The sequence below is a fragment of the Ursus arctos genome, chromosome X (genome assembly GCF_023065955.2).
Source record: "Ursus arctos isolate Adak ecotype North America chromosome X, UrsArc2.0, whole genome shotgun sequence".
Classification (NCBI taxonomy): Eukaryota; Metazoa; Chordata; class Mammalia; order Carnivora; family Ursidae; genus Ursus; species Ursus arctos.
In genome coordinates, this window is record NC_079873.1 from 32200697 (window position 1) to 32225259 (window position 24563).

Sequence of the window (24563 nt, forward strand, 5' to 3'; positions counted from 1 at the left end):
AAAGAGTAACTTCCAAGAAGAAGAAACGTATCTCTCAGACTATTAACAACTCCAAAACAGGTATTCGGCAGGAAAGGCTGACGTAGCGCGTGGTCTCTCTTCCTAAGCATGGACATCCCTATTTTTGCATTCATCTTGTTTCTTGGTTTTGCCTTACTTTCTTCTAGACTCTTATGATGATTATACTCTTATAATTTAAGCAGAAAGTTCTTTTGTGTACCTTCTCCTGTAAGTTGAAGCAGCGTAAATGGGATTATTGAAAGGAACATGCTATTAAGTTCTGGCAGGGCAACCTGACTCCATCTAAAGTCCAGTAAATAAATAGTTATGTTAAAATGTGAAACATCACTTGAGATTCTTCACATGTTTTGGGACCATAAAAGCTCATATTAGGGAGGTAAATTATGTGCATCACTATACGAAAAGTAAAAGTAGCAATTCGATACTTTGGTCTTAACACTAAAATGAAAAATAAATTTCACTTACCTTCTTTGATTTTTTGATGTCTTTACTTGATGTTGATTCACTATCTTCCAGGACTTCTGAAGCACTGCTCCTTGCACGGTCATGCATGTTTCCTACAACAGAATATATTTAGAAATATGTTTTTCTAAGTAATGAGAAAAAGAGAAGTCCTGATGCCCTCAGTGCAACTCTATCAAGCCTGACTTATGGGGTCATACTAAAGAGAGCGTACTACCACCACTGGAGCAGTAGACAAGGTCTACACTGCATAGTTCCTAAAAGGCCGAGTTAAGACAAAAAGCCCAGAATGACCTGACCAATGCTGGAGATGTTTGCATGACCAGTACCCAAACGCAGCTACAAAGGTAACAGTAAGTGTTGGGAAAGACTTCCGTAAAATATAAATTACCCTTTTGAATTAACTTAGTTATAATTAAATTCTTTGTACTCAAATGGACATGTTACTTTTTGATGTTTTGAACGGATCCACATGTTATATAACTGAATAATAATCTTTAAAGTATACTCATGAAGCATATGCATTCTTATAATTTTATATTATCAACTTACATCTTACTTTTAATTAGTTGTTAAGAATACTTACAGATAATAAATAATTAACATTTTGCTTAAAATATTCTAAAACTTACTACTCTGTTGAAGTTAGAAGGAAAAAAGTATGAAGGGAACTATTCCTCCTCCTGCCTAAGTTCAGATATCTACTACTATGAATGGTTATTTTTAATGAGAACACAGCAAAAAGCACACTTTGATGTGATGGTATGGAAACATAATATGAGGGTTGTACAGCAAAAAAACCCCAGATGATTTGGCTGTAGAAAATGTAGGTCTCAAGGGTAATCATAGTCCCCTCTATTCTGTGGCACCTGTTCTCTGACACCAACAGCTAGGCCTGGGAAAGGACCTGTCTTAAATGTCCACGATAAGATCAAAGACACAGGTCTGAGCCCTGGGGGAAATAATGGGATGTCCAGCCTTGGCTCCAGGCCAGCCTGGTCTTTAGCAATGGGGTCTTGCAATGCCCACCAGAGATGTAAATTGAGATGTGGGACAAAAGCCCAACTGAATACCACTGGTTGAAAAGAAAAAAAAAAGGCAGAGAAAAGGCTGTCCTGAACCACTTAACACTGATACGTGAGTGGCCGTGAGCGATGTGAATATTTTATATGAAGCTGTGGTGGTGATTAATGAGAACAAGTATGCCTGTGTCACGTATTTCATCGCTTGTTGTGAGGCTCACGTGACAGTACAGAGTAGGAAATAGAATACATGTGTGCAAGCTCTAATGCTTCAAGTGTAGCACACGCGTGCGGACGTATGCATGCACGCATGTGTGTATGTGAAGGTATCTGGCCTTTTGAAGTCAAATGTGTTCACACCTTTTGGATTTTCATTGTATTCACAAATAGCCCGTTCCTCTTGGTTGGTTTTCTTGTCCTATAAACAATAAAGAAACAATATAATAAAAAACATAATTGTGATGGGCCGGAAAATGTCATCTAGGTTTTAGGCAAGGGCTCTGGAGTCAGCCTCTAGCCAACAACATAAACACGTGACTACTGCTTCGTGCTGGGCTTTTGCCTCAGATGCTGAGTGACTGCTAATGTCCCTTCTAGCTTCAAGTTTTTTCATTCCAAAAAGTTGTATGATTTAAGAATTCGACTCAAAGAAGATTCAGGAACGTTAGCTGGTATATGAATTGGCTCAACATTTTACACTGTCAAACTGAAGTTTTAAGAATTCTATATTAAAGAATTTCAGGGACCACCCAAACTGGAACTCATAAATATTCCTTATAAATCTTTCCCTCCTTCTGAAAGAAAACACTAACTGCTAGAAACTTTTTTTTTCTTCTCAGTGAGAGGAGAGAGTCTTCAGAAAGAAATTAAGGAAGAAAATGATCTTGATAGCACATCCCCATTTTGTAAATTAAAAATACATGCACATGAAACAACACAGGTTTACAAGTACACATTCAAATAAAAGGACAAACATGTTTCAGTGGTTGGCTGTGTTATGGAAAAGGAGAACTAAAAGGGAATCAATTTAAATAAAGAGGAGCCTTGCATAGACCAAAGATGCAAGTGATTTATCGACAAGAAGGTATGATTAACTCAGTGCTCTGTGCAAGAGGTACAAAAACTGAAAATGAAAATGAATTGACATAGTGTCATTCAGTTTGGGTTTCTGAATTCCACAGCTGTGAAATTAACCCAGAGCAGCGCTAGCAAATGAATGATTTCAAACCCACCAACTGTCTTCTAGCAGTGTCCCTCTTGGACAAAACTGCCAAATGGAAGAGATGTTTCTGGAATTCCTAGCTCCACTTTTAGGATGACTTCCTCTTCCTCAGTAATAGCTCCTCCTTTTCCTCCTTTAATTCCTTTCTTCCTCACCACATCTACACAGAACTGATCCCAGCCTCAAACACTGCTGTGAACAGCTTTCATGTGTCCACATACATGTACATATACACATGTATTTATGTGCACACACTCGCCCCATTTCTGCCACAGTATAGGGCTCCTAACTTTCTAATTTCATCATTTCAAGGACCCAGTGCTGAACTTCTCAGTTAATTTCTCAACAGTATATTGTACTGGCCCGTATCAGTTCATTTCCACTCAAGTGGGAAACAGAACGCTACCAAGAAGTGTGGAAAGGATGTTAGAAACAAAGTGTGCCTGATTCATAAATCTGCCAAAGCTTTTCCTACAGCACACGAGCCATATTATTCAGAGTATTTCTGCTCCCAAAGGAAGGTGGAGTCTGCCCTCTGCAGGAACCACGGAACCCATATGACCGCTCTTAGACAGGATCTCAGGATTTAAGCACATATCATCATACCTTTTTGGTGGTGTCAATCAATACCTTTTCAACTGAGTTGTCATTGGCTTCATCCACTGGTATGTTCTTCTTGCCTTCCGGATATTCATCAATTTCCTCATCCAGGTCCTCTAGTTCTTCATCTTCCGAAAATTCGTGATCCTGTGTCGAAATTGATAATCAGGGAAGAGATAAGATTTTCTTTTTGTAAAAAAAAAAACAGATTTGATATTGCGGTCATAAATAATTTATACCATCTCAAAGAACACATAGAATATGAATTCAAATACTGAAGGCAAAGAAATAAAATGCTGCATAACCTATCGTGCATATCGAGTTACTATATTACCAAGGCTTTTCTGCACATTGATCTATTTCAACATTTTCAATGACTAGGATTCCCAAAATTCTATTAGTGTCTACTGCAAGGTTAAAACGGAAAAAAATTAAATATGCTTTCTGAGCTGTCTCAAAAGAATGCTTTTAACTTTAGAGAAGTTAAAAAGCTTTCTACTGTAGCATTATAACATAATCATATCTATATATTATGTTCATTTTCCAAAACATAGGGATTTAAAATCACTTCAGAAGTACAATTCACTGATACTCATGAGAAAGAACTAAGTATAATTACTTACATTCTAGGAAGAAGATAAAGGGACACAGGCAGTTTAAATGGTTTGCTCTTGGTTATTTAAAGCAGAGGGAAAACCAGAGGCAGAACTTAAGTCTATCTGGCTCCTGCCCAACTAATCCAAATTAGAAGACAGCCTGTCTATGGATTTAATAGAGTAAATCATGTACTACTAAGTATAGGCAGAAAATATTAGTTATAGTCTTTATTCTTTTTTTTAAAGATTTTATTTATTTATCTGACAGAGAGAGACAGCCAGCGAGAGAGGGAACACAAGCAGGGGAAGTGGGAGAGGAAGAAGCAGGCTCCCAGCAGAGGAGCCTGATGTGGGGTCGATCCCAGAACGCCGGGATCACGCCCTGAGCCGAAGGCAGACGCTTAATGACTGCGCCACCCAGGCGCCCCAGTTATAGTCTTTATTCTATCCTGAGATTTTTTTTTTTTTTGCAGTTTCATGTTTTGGGTGGAATACTGCTTATTTTTTGTCATTAAGAGATCAGGCTCCTTATTGGACTTTTTTTCTTATGCTTTTCATTTTTGCTCTTCACTAGTGGCCCCTAAAATAGGTGAGAAAGTAAGTAATTAGTGTCCTTTACTCCCCTGAAGAATGTTTTTACAAAGTTCACCTCGGCCGTACTTGCTTCACACAATATACACCCTTTATATCCCTTCAACACAGTAACTAGCTTCTCATGGTCACCTTCCTAGTTGCTGTTTGGCTAAGGATGAGCTGGACACCCAAAAGAATCTTTAGTGGGTGGTTTGACAATAATACCTCTCATAATTAACTCACCCTTCTTCTGGCAAAAGAGTTCAGGCTAGGGAGAGGATACGTTTATATTTCACACCTTTGTAACAGATGTAAGTGGCATCCTCAGGCCAATAGCACCAAGGGTGTGCCTTAATAGCATTTTCACTAAGGACAAGCAATCCAGAAGTGAAGCCTGGAGATTTAAGAGTTTCGGCAGTTACGCTGGGAGGGCTTGACTTAGGTTAAGCAAAGGTCATGAGGCAGTGCATGCAGGAAGGGAATGCAAGAGAGGAAATCAGGGTACCAGGGTAGATAGCTGCACGTTTAGGTTGGGTAGGGTTAACTATGAGGTAGTTACCATTTACCAATAATTTCTAAAGCTTTCTTTTTTTTCTGCATAATTTCCCCTCTAAGTGACTTATATTGTATATTATACCTAGCCAGAGGCATATATGAGAAAGTAAAATGATCAGAGACTACTCTGGAGGGGAATGGGAAGCAAGATTACTAGATTTAAGATTTATGGCTGATAGATAGATGTATTCATGAATGTATATAAACGAAGGCCAATTGGAAAGAACAGTGTTCCCAAAACAGAGAATTTCAGACTCTGTCAGTCTGTCTCCCATAGGGAGGGGTCAGTGAGCTGTGTTCCAGCAAAATCCTCTTCTCTTGGAGAATTCTGCTACTTTACCACCTGGGTCAACTCCAATCGTGCTAGTTAACTAAGATATTAATGTAATCATAGGACAATATCGTGCTATGATAAAAAGGAACATGACATTTTATCTTATTTTAGGAATAACCAAAACACCCATCTCTTTTTATAATGACCTATAAATTTACTTAAAACTTTACGAAAATCAGTAACAATGAATAACTGCTGGAATGGTATCATTTTCTAAATTTGAGAAAGCTCTTAGAAAACATTTTCACTAGAAATCACATCAATTGTAGAACTTTGCACATAAGCACATTTAGAATTAATCTAGTCACATCTGGACAACTACTTTAAATCACAGTACTTACCTTCAAACCGAAACAATTTAGGAGAGATTGGCAGAATACTGTCATTTTACAAAGAGAAAGGGCAAAGTTTAAATACATTCTTGGCACCAGAACCACATAAGACGTTAAGTAGTCTAGAATGGTCAATGGAAACACATCTTGTGTTGGAACCACAGAACGAAGTGAATGAGCCTGGCTCTCACAAAGGGACCGTTGTCTCACCGGTCAAGCATAGCACAGGGAGCTGCAGTCTTGGGTCTGGCCCAGGGCCACGTTTCTTATGGGAAATATCAAGAGACCAAACATTCTTGAGGTTTCAGTTTGCTTGAGAATACGACTACATTGCATACTTGAAAAACGAGAGGTTGCTCTCAGAAATTGGCATCGCGGTCACCCGGGGGGGGGGGGTGGACGGGAAATACCTGGAAGAGGGTTTGAAGGGAAGCCCCTGGGGAGTGCCCTACCTTGACCTGGGTGTTGACTGCGTGGGCGTGTTCACTTTGTGGAAAATCCACTGAGCTATACACGCACAAGATACACTCTTTTCTAGATGTATTATATTTCAATAGTTGTAAACAAGTTTTTAAAAGGGACTATAAAGTGTAAAATTTTGTGCTACAATTCTCAATTTGAGATACCTCAACGTTTAAAATCTCAATTTCAAGGTTTTTTAGGGTAAGAAGGGTTAACAGGGAAGTTCATGTTTATACTATCCTAGAACTCACTGAGGCAGGAGAGAGTGGGAAGGACATTGAATACAGAGACCGAAGTACTGCTTTCCAAGCTTTGCACCATCAGTCACAGCCTGAGCAAGGTGCCTCATAATATTACTTTACAGTCTCTCTGTAAAATGGGAAAACGACAACAGCAATACCTACCTTGGAGGGTTTGTATCAAAATTAAAAAGATTATTTACAGAGAAAACAATGCAAGCAAACAATGCGCATCTGTATTCAAATATAAGTGACTTTAAGACTCCCTAGTATACACTGAGGACCATCAAAAAACAAGATGCTCGGACACCTTTTGGCTGTAATGTCCCAGATCTTATCACTAGAAAACAGTTGATTTAAAGTGTTTGCTTATTTGTTCTCCCCTCTTGCACAGCGCCCTTTACTCTCTGCCAGGAGCCCAGCAGCTAGAGCAAGCATGGGAAGAAGGCAGGGCCGTCAGGAGCAGCCTAGGACGACAGCGAAGTGGAGGGGCGCCTTGGCTGCACTGGGGGCCAGTGCTGCCTCAGGGCCAAGTCCAGCCTGGAAAACACTGTTACAGTATAAAGTTTCCCAGTATTTCAATGTTGGCAACGGATTCAAATGTTGCAAAAATCACTGTGTATACCAAAGTGAGTCTGCAAGCCAGGTTGCAACTAAGGGCTCCCAGTTTGACCTCCAAATAATTGCCTTCTAATGTCACCTCGAACTTATAACTTAATGTCACTTGTAACCTCTAATCTTCTTCTCCTTTCTATGCACCAGTCCCTCCTAATCTGGTATTTTTGCCACCAAATCCATTCCAGTTTGACTCTGACCAAGCAGGCCTGCAAAAGTGGCTATGATGCTGAGAAACAGAACTTCTTGCTGATAGGCAGTTTTACTCTTTATGTGTGAGTTATTTTTTAATCTATTTTGATAAAAACATTAGGACACGGGGAAGTTTGTTGTCCCATACCATCAGCCTTTCAATATGCTTCAAACGTTGAGAGGCAGTACTGGACCCACATATGGCGTGCACTTTCGCTCCACCCCGTATTTAAGGGGGTTATCATTATGGTTACTTACTTCGTTCCCACACATCTACCAATTTGAGGGGGAGTAGCTATGTTGTAGTTAAACATCAGGTTCACAGGCTAGACTCACGCACATGTCAGTGACCTGGGGATTCCGGAGGGTAGTTTCGCATCTGACTTGATGTGGTCAGAGGGGATAATTAGAGGGACACAGGTTACATTTGCTGAGTACCCCTAACATGTTTCGTGTGTTAACTAAACTATCCAAAGACCCCTCCCTTTATAAAAAACAAATAAGTAAGAGTCAGGTTAAAAAAAAAAGAAAAGCTTTTCCAGGTGTCCACACAGCTAATCCGTGAAAGGCTGGGGTTTGAATCCAGGCCTCCTGGGCGCCAGTGCCCAGCTCTGCTCAAATATGTGAAGACCAGAACAGCTGCCCTCAGAGTTGTCCCCTCTACATGCTGAAACTGAGAGCACTGTTGATAAGCTCACTTCGACAACACCCTGTGTGTACGTATCCTTGTATATAGTCATAGCAAGGGCAAGTCTCAGGTGTTTTTATCCCAGGGCACCAGAGGCCCTGACTCTAAGGTGGGCTTCCTGCAGCACCCTTTGCTGGCCATGTGGGCTCTGGCCAGCCTTCTGCCGGGCCTCTCCAGACCTCTCTGCAGCCCGTCACCACGCCTTCCTTGGCTTGGGCGGCACCTCTCTTGCCTAGAAAGTGTCCCTACCCCACCTCCTTCTCAGACTTCCCTTTCTCAACCTTCCCATTACCTACTGAGGTTTCCTCAAACTCTGTCTTCAGTTCTCCTCTTCTCATACTGTGAGAGCTGCCTCTCACTCAACTCCACGGTTTTAACAACCCAGAAAAGCTGGCGATACCCAGCAATCTCCCCGGAGCTCCAGGCCCAGATATGTACCTGTCCCCTGAACATCTGGATCCACAAGCCCCAAGCAGGCTCCTAAACCCGCGCCTACTCCTCTGTTCTCAGCCTTGGCCACTGGAACCCTCTCCACCAGGTTCTTCACACAGACGCAAGAAAAGCTTGGTCTTTTCCCTCCCCCCAGGTTACATCTCTTTACTAAGCCCTCCAATTCTATCCCTAAAGCTCTCGAGAACACATGTCCCCAACTCTCTGTCCACACTGTCCTAGTCCCTTCTTCTGTCTCTGCCTGCTCTCCTCGAGCTGCCTTCTAACTGGCACCTCTGGCTCTGGTCTTGTTGCTCTCCAACCCACTCTCCATATTGCTGCCAGACCGTTACAAAAGCCCAAGTGTGATCACCTTACTCTTGCTGTTTAATTTCTTTCACAAACACATACGGTGCTTTGCCTCTCTATCCCGAACCAAAAGGTACTCTAAGTTGCAGTCACACTGAAATACTCTCATGACTCCCATCAACCGGGAAAGCCCTGCCTCTGCTGCTTGCATGGTTAGCTTTTACTTCTCACGACTCAGTTGACATTTCCCCAGTGCTCCCCGGAAGCCCTTTCCTAGCCTGTCTCTGTGGCTGCTGTAGTACCACTCCTGAAATGCTCTATTATATGGGTAAGGTTTCTGGTCAGCTGATAGAAACAGCCGAGAGTTCCCTGAGATCAGGAACTGTATCTTACTCTCGGCATACTCAAGGCATAAAACCACTGTCGTCTTCTTAATTAAGGGACTTCATGAAGGACAGCCATAGATTTGTTTTCAGATCGTATTTTTATCTTCGGGTAGCCCTGGCTAAAAAGAACACGGAAGGCGGCGGGGAGGAAGGTCAGGTAACGAAAGGGCATTGTTAAGCCATAGTTCAAGTCGGGGCCACGGGAACTCCTTTTACCTGCTGTTCTTTCAAGACATCTGTACCTACCTAATGTCTGACTGTACGCAGCCCTCATTTCTTGAGCTCTCCCTGATTTGGGAAAGCTTACATTCCCTTTTGGGTGCTTGGTACCCGCCTATTTGTTGAATGAATGGTATGTACGAAATATTAAGTGACAGGTCAGGTACAACGGAAGGAATGAAGGAAGAAGGAATTACAGCACCCTCCTCTATGGTAGCATTTTATCTATGTGTAGCGCAAGTTTACCTCTATGATGAAATTACAGAAAACATTTCATTGCACTCACCTCAAGGGCGGCTTTCGGCAGCAGCCAATGTCTCTGTGACACTCCTTTGTAGCTCACCGGAAAATATTTTTCTGCCAGAGTCCTCATTTGAAACTGTAACTCAACGGATTCTACACACACCTCACACCGGCCTCAGTAATAACCAGTGAGAAACTACAATAAAAGCTTAACCAACCGGCAGATGGGGACAATAAAAAGGGAACCAGTTATTCCAATCTGTTGACCCAAGTACTAATTCACATCTCAAAATGACGAGGCCTGGTGCTCCTGACCAGAACACTATGCCTGCCCGAGCTACCGCCTCGAAAAGAGCACACAACACTTTTTTTGGCCAGGGAAATGTGAAGAAATGGGTAGGAAATGCTGTTTAAAAGTGGCTCTCTACACCAGTTCAAATACTGAGGCGGGCACATGTTCAGAACACCATTTCAGTACTTCTGGCTGGGGAGGTCTCACCTTTGACATTAACAACTTGAGGGTTATTGTTTCTTTTCTCCCTGAAGGCTTTTTCTTTATGAACTCCATTCTATCATTCATCTCAGTTAATCATTTTAAGTCAACTTTTAAAATAACCATGTTGGGCCCTAGCATTAACAACACAGTGCCCACACTTTATCAAAGTACCAATTCCATTTCACTGACACTCACTGAATGTGGTAGAATTTGGTAGAACCCTGCAATGCCAAATTAGCGTGCTTGGTTAGTTAGGGGAAGCGACCCGAGATCCCTGCAGCTAAAACAAAATCTACGGTTGCTCCTAGAGTTTCCTCTAGTGTCTCCCCTCATATTCTTTCTCACAGAGAATCAAATGTGCAAAGGATCCGACTACACGAAATTCACAGGACGTTTACCATGGAGATCCTCCTTGCTAAAAGTATAAGAAATCCCTCATGCCCAAGATATGGAAGGGACTGGGGTGGGAAATCAGTTGAAAAGGAAGCTGTGAATAAAGAGCAATCAAACGATCTAGCTGTATGTTAAATACTGAAAATTTTAAGGGAAGATCGAATTTACGCTAATAGAAATCTAGCCTCTCGAAAATTCAATACCTAATGTTAGTTTCTCTTTCCACAAACGATTACTGCAGACGTTTACATTTTATTTTACTTGAAACATTCTGACAAGCAACAAACAGAATTACAGAATAGGCAATGAAGAACACGCAGAGGGTACATAATAGACGCTGGGAATGAGGATTCTGATAGTACAGTTAAAGCTCAGAAGTTATAGTTTAGAAATACAGAATGATAGAAGACAAGAGACATTAAAGCTCTTCCTAAGTTTTTAAGAGTAAAGAACAATATATAATTTAGAGAAAACTCAACTAATTTTAAAGTGCAATTTTTCTTCCTTAAAAAACTTTTATGCAAATGACAAACACGATGGGAGTAAATCAGCCTGTTCGCAGGAAAGAATCCGAGAGTCGGGAGGGACTATAGTTCTGGCATCTAATCCGCTCCATTTTATATGTGAGGAAACAGTCCACGAGGAGCTCTGCCTGGCCAATAAATACTTACAAGTTTTACACACTTCCCGAATGTATGTTTAGGTTCACCTCCATTTCATGAGATATAATGCCATTTGTGCAGACAGTAACTAAAAGACGTCACATTAAGATCTAAGCTCTGAATCCGGCTGTCACTTGGTTGCAAAAAGGACACATAAAAGGTGAAAAAAGAGCACTACTTCTTTAAAATGTGAATTCTTCATTTTAGCTTTACAATACCATCCATCTTATAAAACTATTCTATGTAGTAGGCAAATTATAATCAGAGAGCAAAGGAATTCATAAGAAATGTTTTTACAGCCCTGAAGGATTTGTGCCATCTTTAAAGGGACCAGTTTGTATATACAAAAGCAACATTCTTACAGTACACTCCTTATTTCCTAAATCTGACTTTAATGAGGAATATAGAATGTTAATTATCTGCTATGACCTTTTGATATTTTCTAGTGACAGATTTATAAATTTGGGGGGGGAATATAACAAAATATTAGTTTAAGAGGAGCCAAATTTACCAGTGCTTTCTGTCGCCTTTATCAGTCGTACTGTACCACACATAAAGTAACTGCGGCAAACAAGCAATTAAATGCCTATTACATGTAAGATGCTCAGACTGTGGGCCGGCCAACAGCTTTAACGTTTGTTAAATTTAAAACTGAAATTTTTAAAAATTTAAAAAGGTTGACAAACTTTGAAATTTAAAGTCTGTTACTTCAATTCTAAATAATGTGGTAATACATTATTCCAGAATTTTTTGGAACCCAGCGGCCCATTTTCTAAAAGTTGTTTTGACTGCACTGGCATTTTGAACCTCTGAACCTCACGCTTGTTCCCCTTTCCCTCTGTGTTAGTAACCAACTTTTGGGGATATGCCTTATCTCTGTCATATTTCACAGATCCTCTCATTTTGCTTGCTTTGTTGGACTCTTTTCCTTCACCCGGTCTTCCCTGCTTTTCACTCTCTCCATCTCCTGTCTCCTCGTATTTCCCCTCTTCTTCCTCCATGTCCTCCTCTTCCCTCTCCCTCACTCCCCACTCTGCTTCTTCCCCCTCCCCCTCCTCTTCCCCCTCCCCTTCTTTCTCCTCCTCCTCTCTTTCCTCCTCCTCCTCTCCTTCCTCCTCTTCCCCCTCTCCTTCCTCCTCACCCTCCCATTCTTCCTCTTCCTCCACCACCTCATCTTCTCCCTCTCCTTCCTCTTCTCCCTCCCCCTCTCCTTCCTCTCCTGCTTCCCCCTCTTCTTCCTTTTCCCCTTCCCCTGCTTCTCCTTCTTCTTCCCCTTCTCCTTCCTCCTCCCCCTGTCCCTCTCCTTCCTCTTCCCCCTCTCCTTCCCCCTTCCCCTCCCATTCTTCCTCTTCTTCCCCTAACTCCTCTTCTCCCTCTCCTTCCTCTTCTCCCTCCCCCTCTCCTTCCTCTTCTCCCTCCCCCTCTCCTTCCTCTTCTCCCTCCCCTTCTCCTTCCTCCCCCTCTCCTTCCTCTTCTCCCTCCCCCTCTCCTTCCTCCCCTCCTTCCCCCTCTTCTTCCTCCCCTTCCACTGCTTCTCCTTCTTCTTCCCCCTCTCCTTCTTCCTCTCCTTCACTTTCTCCTTCCTTCCCTTCCCACTCTCCTTCCTCCTCTGCTTCCTCCTCTCCTTTCTCTGCTTCTCCCTCTTCCTCCTCCTCCCCTTCACCTTCTCTTTTCTTCCCTTCCCCCTCTCTTTCCTCCTCCATTTCCCACTCTCCTTCCTCCACCCCTTCCCCCTCTCCTTCCTCCCCTTCTCCCTCTCCTTCCTCTTCTGCTTCCTCCTCTTTCTCTGCTTCTCCCTCTCTTTCCCCCTCCCCTTCACCTTCTCTTTTCTTCCCTTCTTCCTCTCCTTCTTCCTCCACTCCCCCCTCTCCTTCTTCTTCCTCCTCTGCTTCCCCCTCTTCTTCCTTTCCTTCCCCCTCTCCTTCCTCCTCCTCTCCTTCTTCTTCCCTCTCTCCCTGTCCTTCCTCTTGTCCTTCTTCCTCTTTCCTTTCTCCCTCCTCCTTGCCTTCTTCCTCCTCCTCTTCCTCTTCCCTGTCTTCTTCCCCTCCTCTCCCCCCATCCCCTTCCTTCTCATTGTCATCTCTTTGCTCCTCCCCTTCCCCTTCCTCCATCCCTTTGTTTCTTTCTTCCTGATGGCCTCCTTCCCCCTCCTCTTGCACCTGGCCTTCCTCCTCTTCTAGGTCCTTCTCTCCCTTACCCAGGCCCCCCATTTCTCCTCCTCCCTTTTCTCCCTCCTCTTCCCCCTCCTCACTTTGTCTCTGTTCCACTCCTGAATTACCCTCCCGCTGGATTCCCTCACCTCCACCTCCTGCCTTTCCCTTGCCTTCACTCACCTCTGCTCTGTCTGTCAGGTCCGCTGACAGGATCTCTACTTCTTCCTGTTTTCCTGCAGGCACCTTCACATTTTCCTCACTTGCCTCTACCTCTTGCTCGTCTATGCCACTTCCTTCTGAATCCTCCTCTCCTTCCTGCTCTTCGGGGATCTCTGACAAGTGGTCACACTTAAAATCATATTTTGCCATGAATTTGGACATTTTGTGTTCCATCTCTTCCACATGTCCTTGTTCGAAAAATTTTCTGCTATACCACAAGTTTTGCTCGGTTTCCACTTCGTCATCCTCTTTCTCACCACTACTAAATTCTACTGACTCGGGCTGCTCGAAGCCATCAATGGTACCTTGCTGACTTGCACTTTCGCCTTCCAAGTCTGGCTCCTCTATAGAATCTCTTTCACTGTCAAAGATCATATCTTGCTTGTTCCTCTTACTGTCCTTAACAAAATCTTTACTGTCTTCATCCTCAATATTCACGTCTCTATTTGGTAAGCTGTCAAAGAACATATTAATATTTCTTAAATTCTCTTCACTTTGTCTCCTAGCCTTCAGACCTGCCACTTCCGCCAGCTCAGTTTCCTTCTCAGAGATTGTTTCTTCTGTGTCTGGATCGTTCTGCCTTTGGCCTCCATCACATGCCTTTGCTATCGCCTTACTGTCAGGTGGATAAATACTATGCTTACTTTCACGTCTAAATAGCTCTCTTTGCATGCGCTCTGCACGGGTGTCAGGCCGAGGCCCAGGCTGGCCTGAGTCATTACCTACGTCCTCATCTGAAAATGCTTCCATAGTCAGAGCTGCTTGCATCGCGTACATTCCTTTTGCCAAAAGTTGTTTATAGGCTTTCCCCTCTTTCACTGTTTTGGACATCTCTTCACTTGCAAATCCTTTACTATCATCATTTTCAGAGTGAGCTGTACGCTGCTTCAGTTTCTCAATTGTTTCTTGTTTCTGTAAATTTTTGAAGTAATCGTCATACTACTATTAGTGGACAAAGGTAACTTATCTACTACAAAACACTGCCAAGATTTTGCATTACTCTAAGTTTCGCTAGCAGAATAAAAATGTCCAGTTTTACCAGACAGTTTGCTCAGATTTGGCTTTGGCTGGAGATAACTGAGGCCACTCTCTACATCTGTAGTGCATCGGATTCTGACGTGGCACACGTGTCCGCATCTAACACACACATGCTCACTACCTGCTCTCATGTTGCCACCACTCACACAGGACCATCAGTATGTCTTCTCTACCCCTTTTCTTAATCTGAATCGAGTCTTAAATAGAATACATTTCCAGACTAATTCTGGAAAATACTGGTAAAAAAATGTACACTTCTCTTGCATACGGTCAGGTTCAGTTTCTTTTTTTCCTACCTTCCCTATTATTTTAATTGTCAACTTTTGATTGGTCTTTTAATTCCGTGAAATTCACAGAATTAAAGAAAATAAATGAAAATATGGAATTGTTAAATATTAGAAAAAAATGAATAGCTTACTTCTAGAAGAAAAATCTGAAAACTACACATGAAATCTTTTTATCGGCATACTAACAGGTTTCTTTTCAAAACAAATCTTTGAGTTTTCAAATTTTTGACCCTCTTCCTTTTATCTATTGTATTCTTTAATTATAATAACTTGCACACATGAAACTAACCACCATGTGGAAAAAATACCTAGGGTAAAATGTAAGATTTTTATAAAAACTATGAAATTAAACAATGCGATTTGAATGATACATTAAGAATATGCAATTTATTTCCTGTTGGACGAAATAAGGCAAAAATCAAATTGTTGACCTAAATTCTATAAGCTAATAAATTGAAATATTTGATGAATCTGGGTCTGTGGAGAGTAAAACCTCACTAAATCAAGTGTTATAAACTGTCGTGAGTGCTAGGCCTAGGAAGAGGTCATTTTTTGCCAAAAAAAAAAAATTAACAGCATAATTTAAACATTAATATATGGAAATACTGTAATAAATCTTTTTTTCATTCAAGTCTGGTTGGGCCTCTACTTAAGAGGACTATGTGAAGTATAAAATATATATCTGTTTAAAAGGAAGTGCTTTCCTTCTATTTGTTCTAGGTCCTATTCTTTAAAAAGTCACAATTCTTTCAAGAGCGCTAAAGTGAGGCAGAGGCCCAGTTGCCAGAAATGAGTTCTAAATGTATGTGTCTTTATTTCCCTAGCACAATCAAATAGCACAGAAGCAGCAGAGCTCCGAGTCTAAGAGAAGAGGAAGGAGAGACACAGGAAAGATGTCTTCTTGGAAGTGTAGTCAGTCAATAAAGTCAGTCAACCTTCGCTGAGTTTCTACACGGGTTAGGACAACAGTTCTCCCATATTCAAAAGGAATGCTGTAACTCACCACGCCTCTCAGTAAAACAGAGATAAAACTAACAAAGACTGGCACTAAATTTTTATAATTCAGCAAGATTCTCTTGCATTTCAGTGACTTCGACTTTAAGGATTTTTAGCTTAATAACGTGGCAAAGGCACTGGAAGTATAAATAAAATATTGTCTATAAGCCTTCTTCCTTCAATTTATATTTCTCCAAGTTAGTTTTCTAATCCCCAAACCCCTCCTTCCTTTCACCCCACTTGTCCTTAAAGCCAGGAGAAGCAAAGGATTTCAGGGCAGGCCTTTATCTCTCTAGGGTTGTGAAAACCACCAACTATTCCTTCCTCTTGCTATTCATTAAAAGTCTCTCTTTATCACCCATGCCTGGTTTCTGATTAATTTCCAAATGCTTAATTTTGTTTTTATGCTACTGATTCTGTGATAGATTAAAGCCCATTCCACACACTGAAAAAGCAATTATCAAATATTTTCACTAAAACCATCATATTATAGAGCTAAAAAAGATGTTAATATCATCTTTGAGGACAACATGGTAACTCAACCAAAGTCATGCTCAACCTAGGTCTGAGAACCATTCTGATAAACAGTAGCCTCTTCTAATACTTACAAACTGCCATAATAGTCCTTTGCTCTGATGGTAAGAAATTCGGCTACTATGACTTGTTAGTGACGTCAAAAAGCAAATTCCAGCAATGAAATCCCTTTATATATCCGAGATACATACCAACAGAACCGACCCAAGCTGAGGCTATCTACAATGTATTCCTCCTTTAAAATCTAAAGAAAATGAATACTTCTCTCTCATGTATTCTTTCCAGAAAACTTTCAAGAAAAAATATAAACCATTCTCACCTACCATAATGAAAATAACTCTCTATATTATACCTTTTGTTTTTGAATTGGTGATAATTTTAACGACTTCTCATTGGAATTCAGGCTCATCATATGTGTCTGCAATAAATAAAAAATATATGCTCTAAAAAGAATAAAGACTATATATCAGATTATATATTTATTCATTCTTATATATAAAATGAACACAAAACAGTTCAGACAGTATATAATCTACTCTCAACTGCACACTAATGATACAGGGCTCAAAATTAATTGTATGTAATCTATACTTCAATAAAATAATAAACATATAATATATAAAAATAACAAACATAATGACACCAAAACCTTTTTTTAATGCAAGTAACAGCACAGGATGTACACATATATGAATACATGAGGAACTGAAATCCAAACATATCTATATAGATAAATAAGAAAACCATTACCATATTTAAGACATCAGTAGTTTCTCCAAGGCTTTCTGAATCTGCTGCTGAAGAATTGTCTGTCTCTTTCCCTTTGGCCATTTTTTCCTGAAAATAATCTGAGTAAAAGGGAAAAGAGAAAACCAGCTTTCAATGGAAAATTGAAAGACAACTAGAGAATAAATTATTCTGTAATATAAAGTGCAGGCATAATTTTACTAAAGTCCTTTAACCTCATGTTAAGGGAATTGAACAGAATTCATTCATAGTGATAAGAGGTTTTAAAGTCTCTTTCTGCAAGTTTAAAGACTTCAGTCCTGATGACACAGCACCTGCTTCCTTCATACGAACAGGCAAACACTATTCCTTTGGGAGAAATATTACCCAGGTGTCAAGCACTGTAACAGTCCGTCCCCAAAAAGGGCCCAGGTGACCCACATCCTCCTGATATGGGTCCCCTTGTGTCGTTCCCTTCCACATTTTACCAGGTTGTTCTGTATGGCCAACAAAACAAAGCAGCCATAATTGTGACCTTACCGCAGTTTATATCTCGGTCCCCCTACTCTGTCTTTCTTGCATCACTTTCTCCAGGGGAAGCCATGCTAGGAGCATTCCTAGGGAGAAGTCCACACACTGAGGAAGTAAAACGTCCTGCCAATGGCCACGCAAGTGAGCGTGGAAGACCATCCATCCTTCAGCCCCAGTGGAGCCTTCAGGTGACTACAGTACCATCTGACAGCATGATTGCAACTGCATGAGGCACTCTGAGCCAGAACCCCTCAGCTAGGCTGCTCCTGGGTTCTTGACCCTCACAAACTCTGTGAGATGAGTTTTAAGGCCACTTATGTGAAAAATCAGATAACTAGTACAAGCACCTAGAAACTTTCATGGGAAACTGCAAGGTTATTATGTCATCGAGCAGGTAACTAAAGCTTACAAGCTCTACTTGACCTTACATTTTTCTCAATTACTACACCCTCATTTAGTACCCACGTGTTTATTTGAGAGGAGATCCTCAACGAAGTCCTCGCTAAAAATGCCAGCCTCACTGATCTTGCCCTTGTAAATTCATTCAATTCAAAGGAGCAAGTAATCAGTTTGTGTTTATTTCATGTGAGGTGCTATGTGCAAGATAATCAACTTAATTAATGGCTCATTCTTAATGAACTTATCATCTAAAGGGAATATAAAATATAGGATATATTGGCATGCGAAATCACACCCGAATGTTGGAAATCAGGAAATGTTTCACTCAAGGGGTACGGGGAAGAGTGAGTAGATTTTTGAGAGGTAGAGGTGAATGGAGAAGAAAGTGAAGCCCAGTGCTAACAGAAGCAGCAGAATGGCTTGTACTGAAGACTGACCATGTGCAGGGAACACATCCTCTCACATGTGTCGAGTTACCTCCATGACAACAAGAGAGGTAAGCAGCGTAACCCCACTTCACAAACGAATAAGTAAAGTGCCAAGTGTCGGTCTCAGGTTTGTCTTGACTTCACAGCCTTTTCCACGAAGTCTGACTGTGAAGAGCTCAGTTTGATCAGAATTAAGAGTTGGGAAACTTTCTCTGTAAAAGGCCATCTAGTAAACATTTTAGGCTTTGTGGCCATATATAGTCTCCGCCCTAATGACTCAAACTCTGCCACTATCGTGTAAAAGCAGCCATAGGCAATACATAAAGGAATGGCATGACTAGGTTCCAATAAAACTTAATTTACAAAAACAAGTGGCTGGCTAGATATGACTCATGAGCCGTACTTTACAGACCTGTGACCTGCATTAAGGTTATAAGAAAAAGATTACTGAGAGATGAAGCTACAAAAGCAGGTGAGAGTTACATGGGGAAACTTACACTTACTTTCACAAATATTAGGGATTCTCAGAAGCCACTGGAGCAGATGGGAACTAGAACTGTGCCTGAGGAAGATTAATGAAGAAAGTGCTAAAGGGGACAGACAGAAGAGGGCAGAGAATGGAGGTTTGGAAAAATAGATAGCAGACCATGGAAGCTCATGGCCTTGCCTTACACTTGACTGAGAAAATAGAAGTCATCAGACCTGATCTGCCTTATCTTCCCCCCAACAAATGTACACATTTACCTCCATTTTCCTGTTGAAATATAGGATTTGTCTTTCCTCTTACCAAAGACTGCTCTGTATGCCAGCCTCGCCTCTCCTCTCCAGAGCTTTGCACCTTTGGTGATGCTCTCTCTCTCGTGTGCTACCAGTCTGTCTGGGACTACAGGCTTATGTCCGTTAGCATACAAAAATGCTCTACTATTTCCCATTGACCCCGCATCTCCCTCTAGCTGCCAGCCCTTTTCTCCACTCTTCATGACCAAAATATGCAAAAGAATTCTCTACACACCCTATGTCCTCTTCACTTCCTCATTTCCCATTCATGCCTCAACTCTTAGCCCTCTGGTTTCTGCTCTCTTCTTCTCCTGAAGCTACTCTTGTCAAGATCGCGGGTACACCCCACGATGCCAAATCCATGGGCTGCTTCTTTGGGCTTTCTCTTTGACCTCTGAGCAGTCCTTTGAACTCATGACCCTACTCTTCTGATACCGCTCCTCTTGCCCTACTAGCTGACAGGGCTGAGGAAAGCTGCTTTGCTGGCTCTTCCTCCCTTACCCTCTAAACGTTAGATGTTCTTCGGGCCGAATCCTGGGCTCTTTTCTCTTGCTACTCTGCTTTCTAACACGTGATTTCACCAAGTCCCATGGATTGTCAATACCAACTCTGTGTTATCAGGTTCCAAACGTATCTCCCTAGCTCAGACCTCTCTTCCAAACTTCAAGCTTGCATCTTCAACTGCCTGCTGCATATTTCTGCTTGGATGTCTCGCAGGTATCTCAAGTTTGATTTTTTTCTTCCTCAAGCTTGTCAACCATCCTCTTGCCTAGGAATCATCCTTGATTCTTCCCTTTCCTTCACCTCTATGTGTAAATCCAGTTAGTTCTAGGTCTCAAATGCACTTCCAATCTGCCCCCTTCTCTCCATCTCCACAGCAAACACCCTGGACTACACACCATCATCTCTTGCAAAGGGCTCTTAAGTATTCTTCCTACCTTTAGTCTTTCCTCCCTACAGTCCACACAGAGGCAAAAGTAAGCATCTTAAAATGTAAATTGGATTGGAGCACATCACTCCACAGATTCAAACCCTTTAATGACTTAAGAAAAACACTCGAATCAAATAGGCTTCTCACAGCCTATAAAATCATGAATATGTTTTCACTCTTTTCTCCAACGTCTTATCTAGCCTTTTCCCGTACTCTCTAGCTCCAATGGTCTTCTTTCCTTTTCTTACAAACTGCCTCCAAACCTTTGCCTGTATTATTTTCTTTGCCTAGAACGCATATAACCTCTCTCTTCATGTGGCTGTCTTTCTTATCCTTTGTGTTTTAGCTTAAATATCACCTTCTCAGCAAGGTCTTCCCTGACCTTCCTCCCTCCACAATAAACACTAGTCTGCAAATAATTTAGAAAAAGTCATGTTATATGTTAGATATAACTTTCAGAATACTTTTAAGACAGTTTTAGTAAACAGTCACAAAAAGATAAGGAATAGCTTTTCCTTTGGCTCTAGCTACAAAACTCTGTATATGATCACATTCAAATCTCTTGAAGTAGGAAACAACTTCCCCCAAACCATAAACCTCTCTTTTCCTTGTACACAGTTGTCAGACTCCACTTTTTCCATGTACAGGCCTGAAGAGTGTTAGTGATGCTTATCTCAAAAGGAAACATACAAAAGTTCTGTGTGAGATGCAAGAAACCGGCTCATTATCAGGGATCAGGGGCGTCTGGGTGACTCAGTCAGTGAAATGTCTGACTCTTGATTTTGGTTCAGGTCATGATTTGGGGGTCCTGAGAGGAGGCTCTGCATTCAGCATGAAGCGTGCTTGAGATCCTCTCCCTCTGCCCCTCCCCCCCACTCACATTCTCTCTCTAAAATAAATAAAATAAACCTTTGGGAAAAAAATACAGTTAAGAAACCAGCTTATGATCAAGGTCCTAGTTATAGGTAATATTCTATTCCCATGGCCCACAAGTCTTGCTTTTACTACCTCAAATCTTGCCTGGGTTCTTGATCCCAAAGATACTAAAAATTATCTGTGCCATGATTCTTAACCCCAGGTACCCAAATGATCTTAATTCTAAACCTACTGTTTACTCGGATCTCTTGATCCTGGCTTCTTGTCCTACCCCTACTATTCAAGCATGTGCCCTGCAGTAACATATACACACTCCTAAGATACACAAATGCCTATAAATAAAATTATTTACAAGAGGTGTATAATAACCAAAGAGCTGGGATTACATTTTAAAATATAATGCATATCTAAAAGGCGCTGAGGTAGAAGTGTGACTAATAACCATGACTGTAACTATAAAGAGGTTCCTAGAGGTGCTACGCTCAATGCTAAGTATTTTATATACCCTATCTCATGTAATCTCAGTCACTCTAAAGAAGTATTATTAAACTCATTTCAAAGATAGGAAAACTGAGGGTTAGAGAAATTAAGTAACTTTTCCAAAGTCAGTCACACAGTTAATAAATGTCAGAGCTGGCATCTGACCCCAGATCAACTTAACTCCATACCCCATGCTCTTTTTTTCTTTTTTCTTTTCTTTTTCTTGAGAGAGAGAGAGAGAATGCATGAGAGTGGTGGGGGGAGGGGGAGCATTGGGTGAGGAGCAGAGGGAGAGGGAGAGAGAAAATCTTAAGAGGGCTCCACACTGGGCAGTGCTAGATCCCACAACCCTGAGATCATGACCTGAGCCAAAATCAAGAGTTAGACACTTAACTGACTGAGCCACCCAGGTGCCCGCATACCCCATGTTCTTGACCCCTACTGTATCCTGTCTAAATGCAAGACTTCACATAGGTCCAGAAGATCTGCATTCAAATCCGGCTTTCCTCATTTATAAGCTGAGTAACCTTGGCCAAGTCAGTCTCTTCAAGCCTTGCTTCTCTCATCTATCAAAATGAAGAGTTTAGAATTCCCACCTATTTCATGGAGTTGCTTCAGGGGTTAAAGGAGATAATGTAAGAGAAGGTATTACATATGTTATACATTGCTCTATAAAAATACGCTGCTATTGTTACATGGAATTTTTAGGGTCACTGATGATGCTTTGTATTTGTTGTAAGAGTATTCCTGGACTTGAACTCAAATGAGAGATGTCAGCCTCCAACTAGGAAGAAAACAATTCAATTGTCAAGAACATCCTAAGATAAACATGACACCAATAGGAATAAAGGGTCCACTTTTCCTATGAGCAGGCAGAGTATCAACTGTTACCTGGTTCTGCTGGCTGCACGGGGTCCTCCTTTTCAAGTACCATTCTCCCTGGCCAATTACTTGCAGACATATAGAAAGGAAGTGGGCTGGGGGAAAAGCAGACAGGTGGCACAGAAGTCCCTTCAATTGGAGGTAGTGTTCGTGTCATTTGAAAAGAATCGGGTGATTTCTCCTTTAAAATAAACAGGTTAAATAAACTGTTACATGATGTTATATGTTTAGTATTGATAGAAACTACCCCCCAGTTGCTAAAAATATTTAAGAGAGAGACTTCAAAGTTGCCCACCATCCCACATTCATTTTTAAATTACCCCCAAGGACTCAAAGATGTTTTGTTCTGTTATCTCTGTATCTAAGTTGCTCTAAATTGTTAATTTAGAAGCCTGTTTTTAACATGACAGGAGAAAGTGTATGTGTATTCTCTCTGCTTTCCTTAGGAAACAAAAAATTAGTCAGGAGACCTAAACAAACAATAACTACAAAATGCTGCTTTTTCTCAGTCTTTCCATATATACTTTTCATAACAAAAAGCCAAACTTAACCTTTTAACTTCAGAGAGAATATGTTTTGGAACTTAAAGTAACTTATTAAAAAAAAGGAAGGTCTCCTTTAAACATTACTTGGCATTTTCTTTTTGTTTTTTTAAACATTAAGTGTCACTGAAGTAATAATTTAAAAGCACAATGAGAACCTCTAAATTTAAATGAGAAAGAACATTCCCTATCTCGAACTGAAGTCCTTATTTCTCTGTTTCCTACATTTCATTGTTTATAGTGTATAACCTTTCACGGCTCATGATGTGTAACTAAAAGATAAAAAGAAAAGTAAAAGTCAATCCATATAGAGTTGAGAAAATCATTCAGCATTCAATCTGAAGTACGAAGATAGGCCTCTACAAGGACGCTTTGTGTCTTTGCTTTGTATCCACTCTCTATTAACTCAAGGTTATCCATGATTATTTGAATTTTCTCATTTGTGTGTTTAACAGCTTAACCCTGAATTTGCTTTAAGTTTATAACCCTGCAACTCTAACCATTTTATTTAGTATATCTATCTTAAAAGACCCTTCTTTGATTTAAAAAGAACATGAATTTTTTTCCATTTTCTTTGCAGTGCCATGATATAGAACTGGCCACGACTCCATACCCTCTCTCTTCGCCGCACACGTGCTGATAGAGTTCTGTGCAGTACATTTCCTGAGCTCAGATCGCTGATGGGCAGAGAAGGCACTGCAGGGTAGTAGGAATTGTTTATTTCTTCTAACTCCGTTCCTTCTGTCCCACCGAGTCGTGGAGTGGCAAAAACCAGTGTGTGGCATCCACCACAAGCCACCTGCAGCAGAAAACCTCAGATTGATTAATCAACATTGGTTTCAAACACAAATGGGCTTTTAACAGTTTTTGGCTACAAAACATTTACTTAATGGTAGACTTCCTAGGTAGTCAGTCAGTCTGTCTCTCCCCCACTCCCAAATACACACACATATGAATTTTAATACGTATTCTTTAAACACCACAATTGAAAATTAGAACAAGTTTAACACACCATTTTACTTCCAATTTATCTGGTACATTAGGCTTCTCCTCACAAGTTAGAAAATGTTATTTTAATCTGAGAGTAACACAAACACCTTGAAAAAATTATCCAGAGAAGTTCTACTTGGAAAAAAGTGATCCAAGAAGAAATCATGCTCTTCGGATAATTATGTCTCCAAAACTTTTTCTTTACATGAACACTTTTGAAGTTCAATGCTTAAAAGTCCTTAGAGCAAAATGTAAGCATGCACAATGGTGGAACTGTGAAAATGAAACCAACATTCAAAGGATTTTGAGAAATAACTGATTTTCACATTAAAATGCCTAAAAAACCACTGTGTGGTATTTGTAATACACAGATTTTTTAGCAACTTTATAGTGTTCTACACGGTGGTTCTAAGAATAGCATACTCTGAACCTTTCCTTCATAATGTAAATAAATCTCAGAAATATCTAATTCAACAAATATTTATAGGTGATCGTCAGACATCCTGCCGGCTGCTGGAGGAGACATCCAAGTTTCCAGGCATGGCACGGTTCTGGCTCTCAAGAGACACCGGAGAACGAAGCAAGAGAGTCAAGACTAGGGTTAAAAGGATGACGCTCAAAGGAGAGGAATTAGGAAACAGACAGACTTTCTGAGTGGCATGATGTCTGACATTTGGCTTTTAGGAAGTGAGTATACTGATTTGATATAGCCATGATAGTCTTT

At 40.9% G+C, this 24563-nt stretch overlaps 1 protein-coding gene across 6 annotated transcripts in view; it reads right to left on the reverse strand.

Annotated features, from left to right (window-relative positions):
• RPGR (retinitis pigmentosa GTPase regulator) overlaps positions 1-24563 on the reverse strand; it is a 54938-nt gene that overhangs the window by 7890 nt on the left and 22485 nt on the right. For 2 of the 6 annotated variants that reach the window (XM_026513293.4, XM_057310759.1), the window contains 8 exons: positions 23463-23648; positions 22317-22488; positions 17028-17125; positions 16630-16695; positions 13384-14334; positions 3358-3474; positions 1866-1923; positions 487-578 (listed from right to left, as the gene is read on the reverse strand). In XM_026513293.4, coding sequence (XP_026369078.1) covers positions 487-578; positions 1866-1923; positions 3358-3474; positions 13384-14334; positions 16630-16695; positions 17028-17125; positions 22317-22488; positions 23463-23648 — 1740 coding nt within the window. Of the gene's footprint in view, positions 1-486; positions 579-1865; positions 1924-3357; positions 3475-11754; positions 14335-16629; positions 16696-17027; positions 17126-22316; positions 22489-23462; positions 23649-24563 lie in introns of those variants that run through there. The other 4 variants (XM_057310765.1, XM_044389362.3, XM_048213865.2 and 1 more) reach the window with 3 other exon arrangements.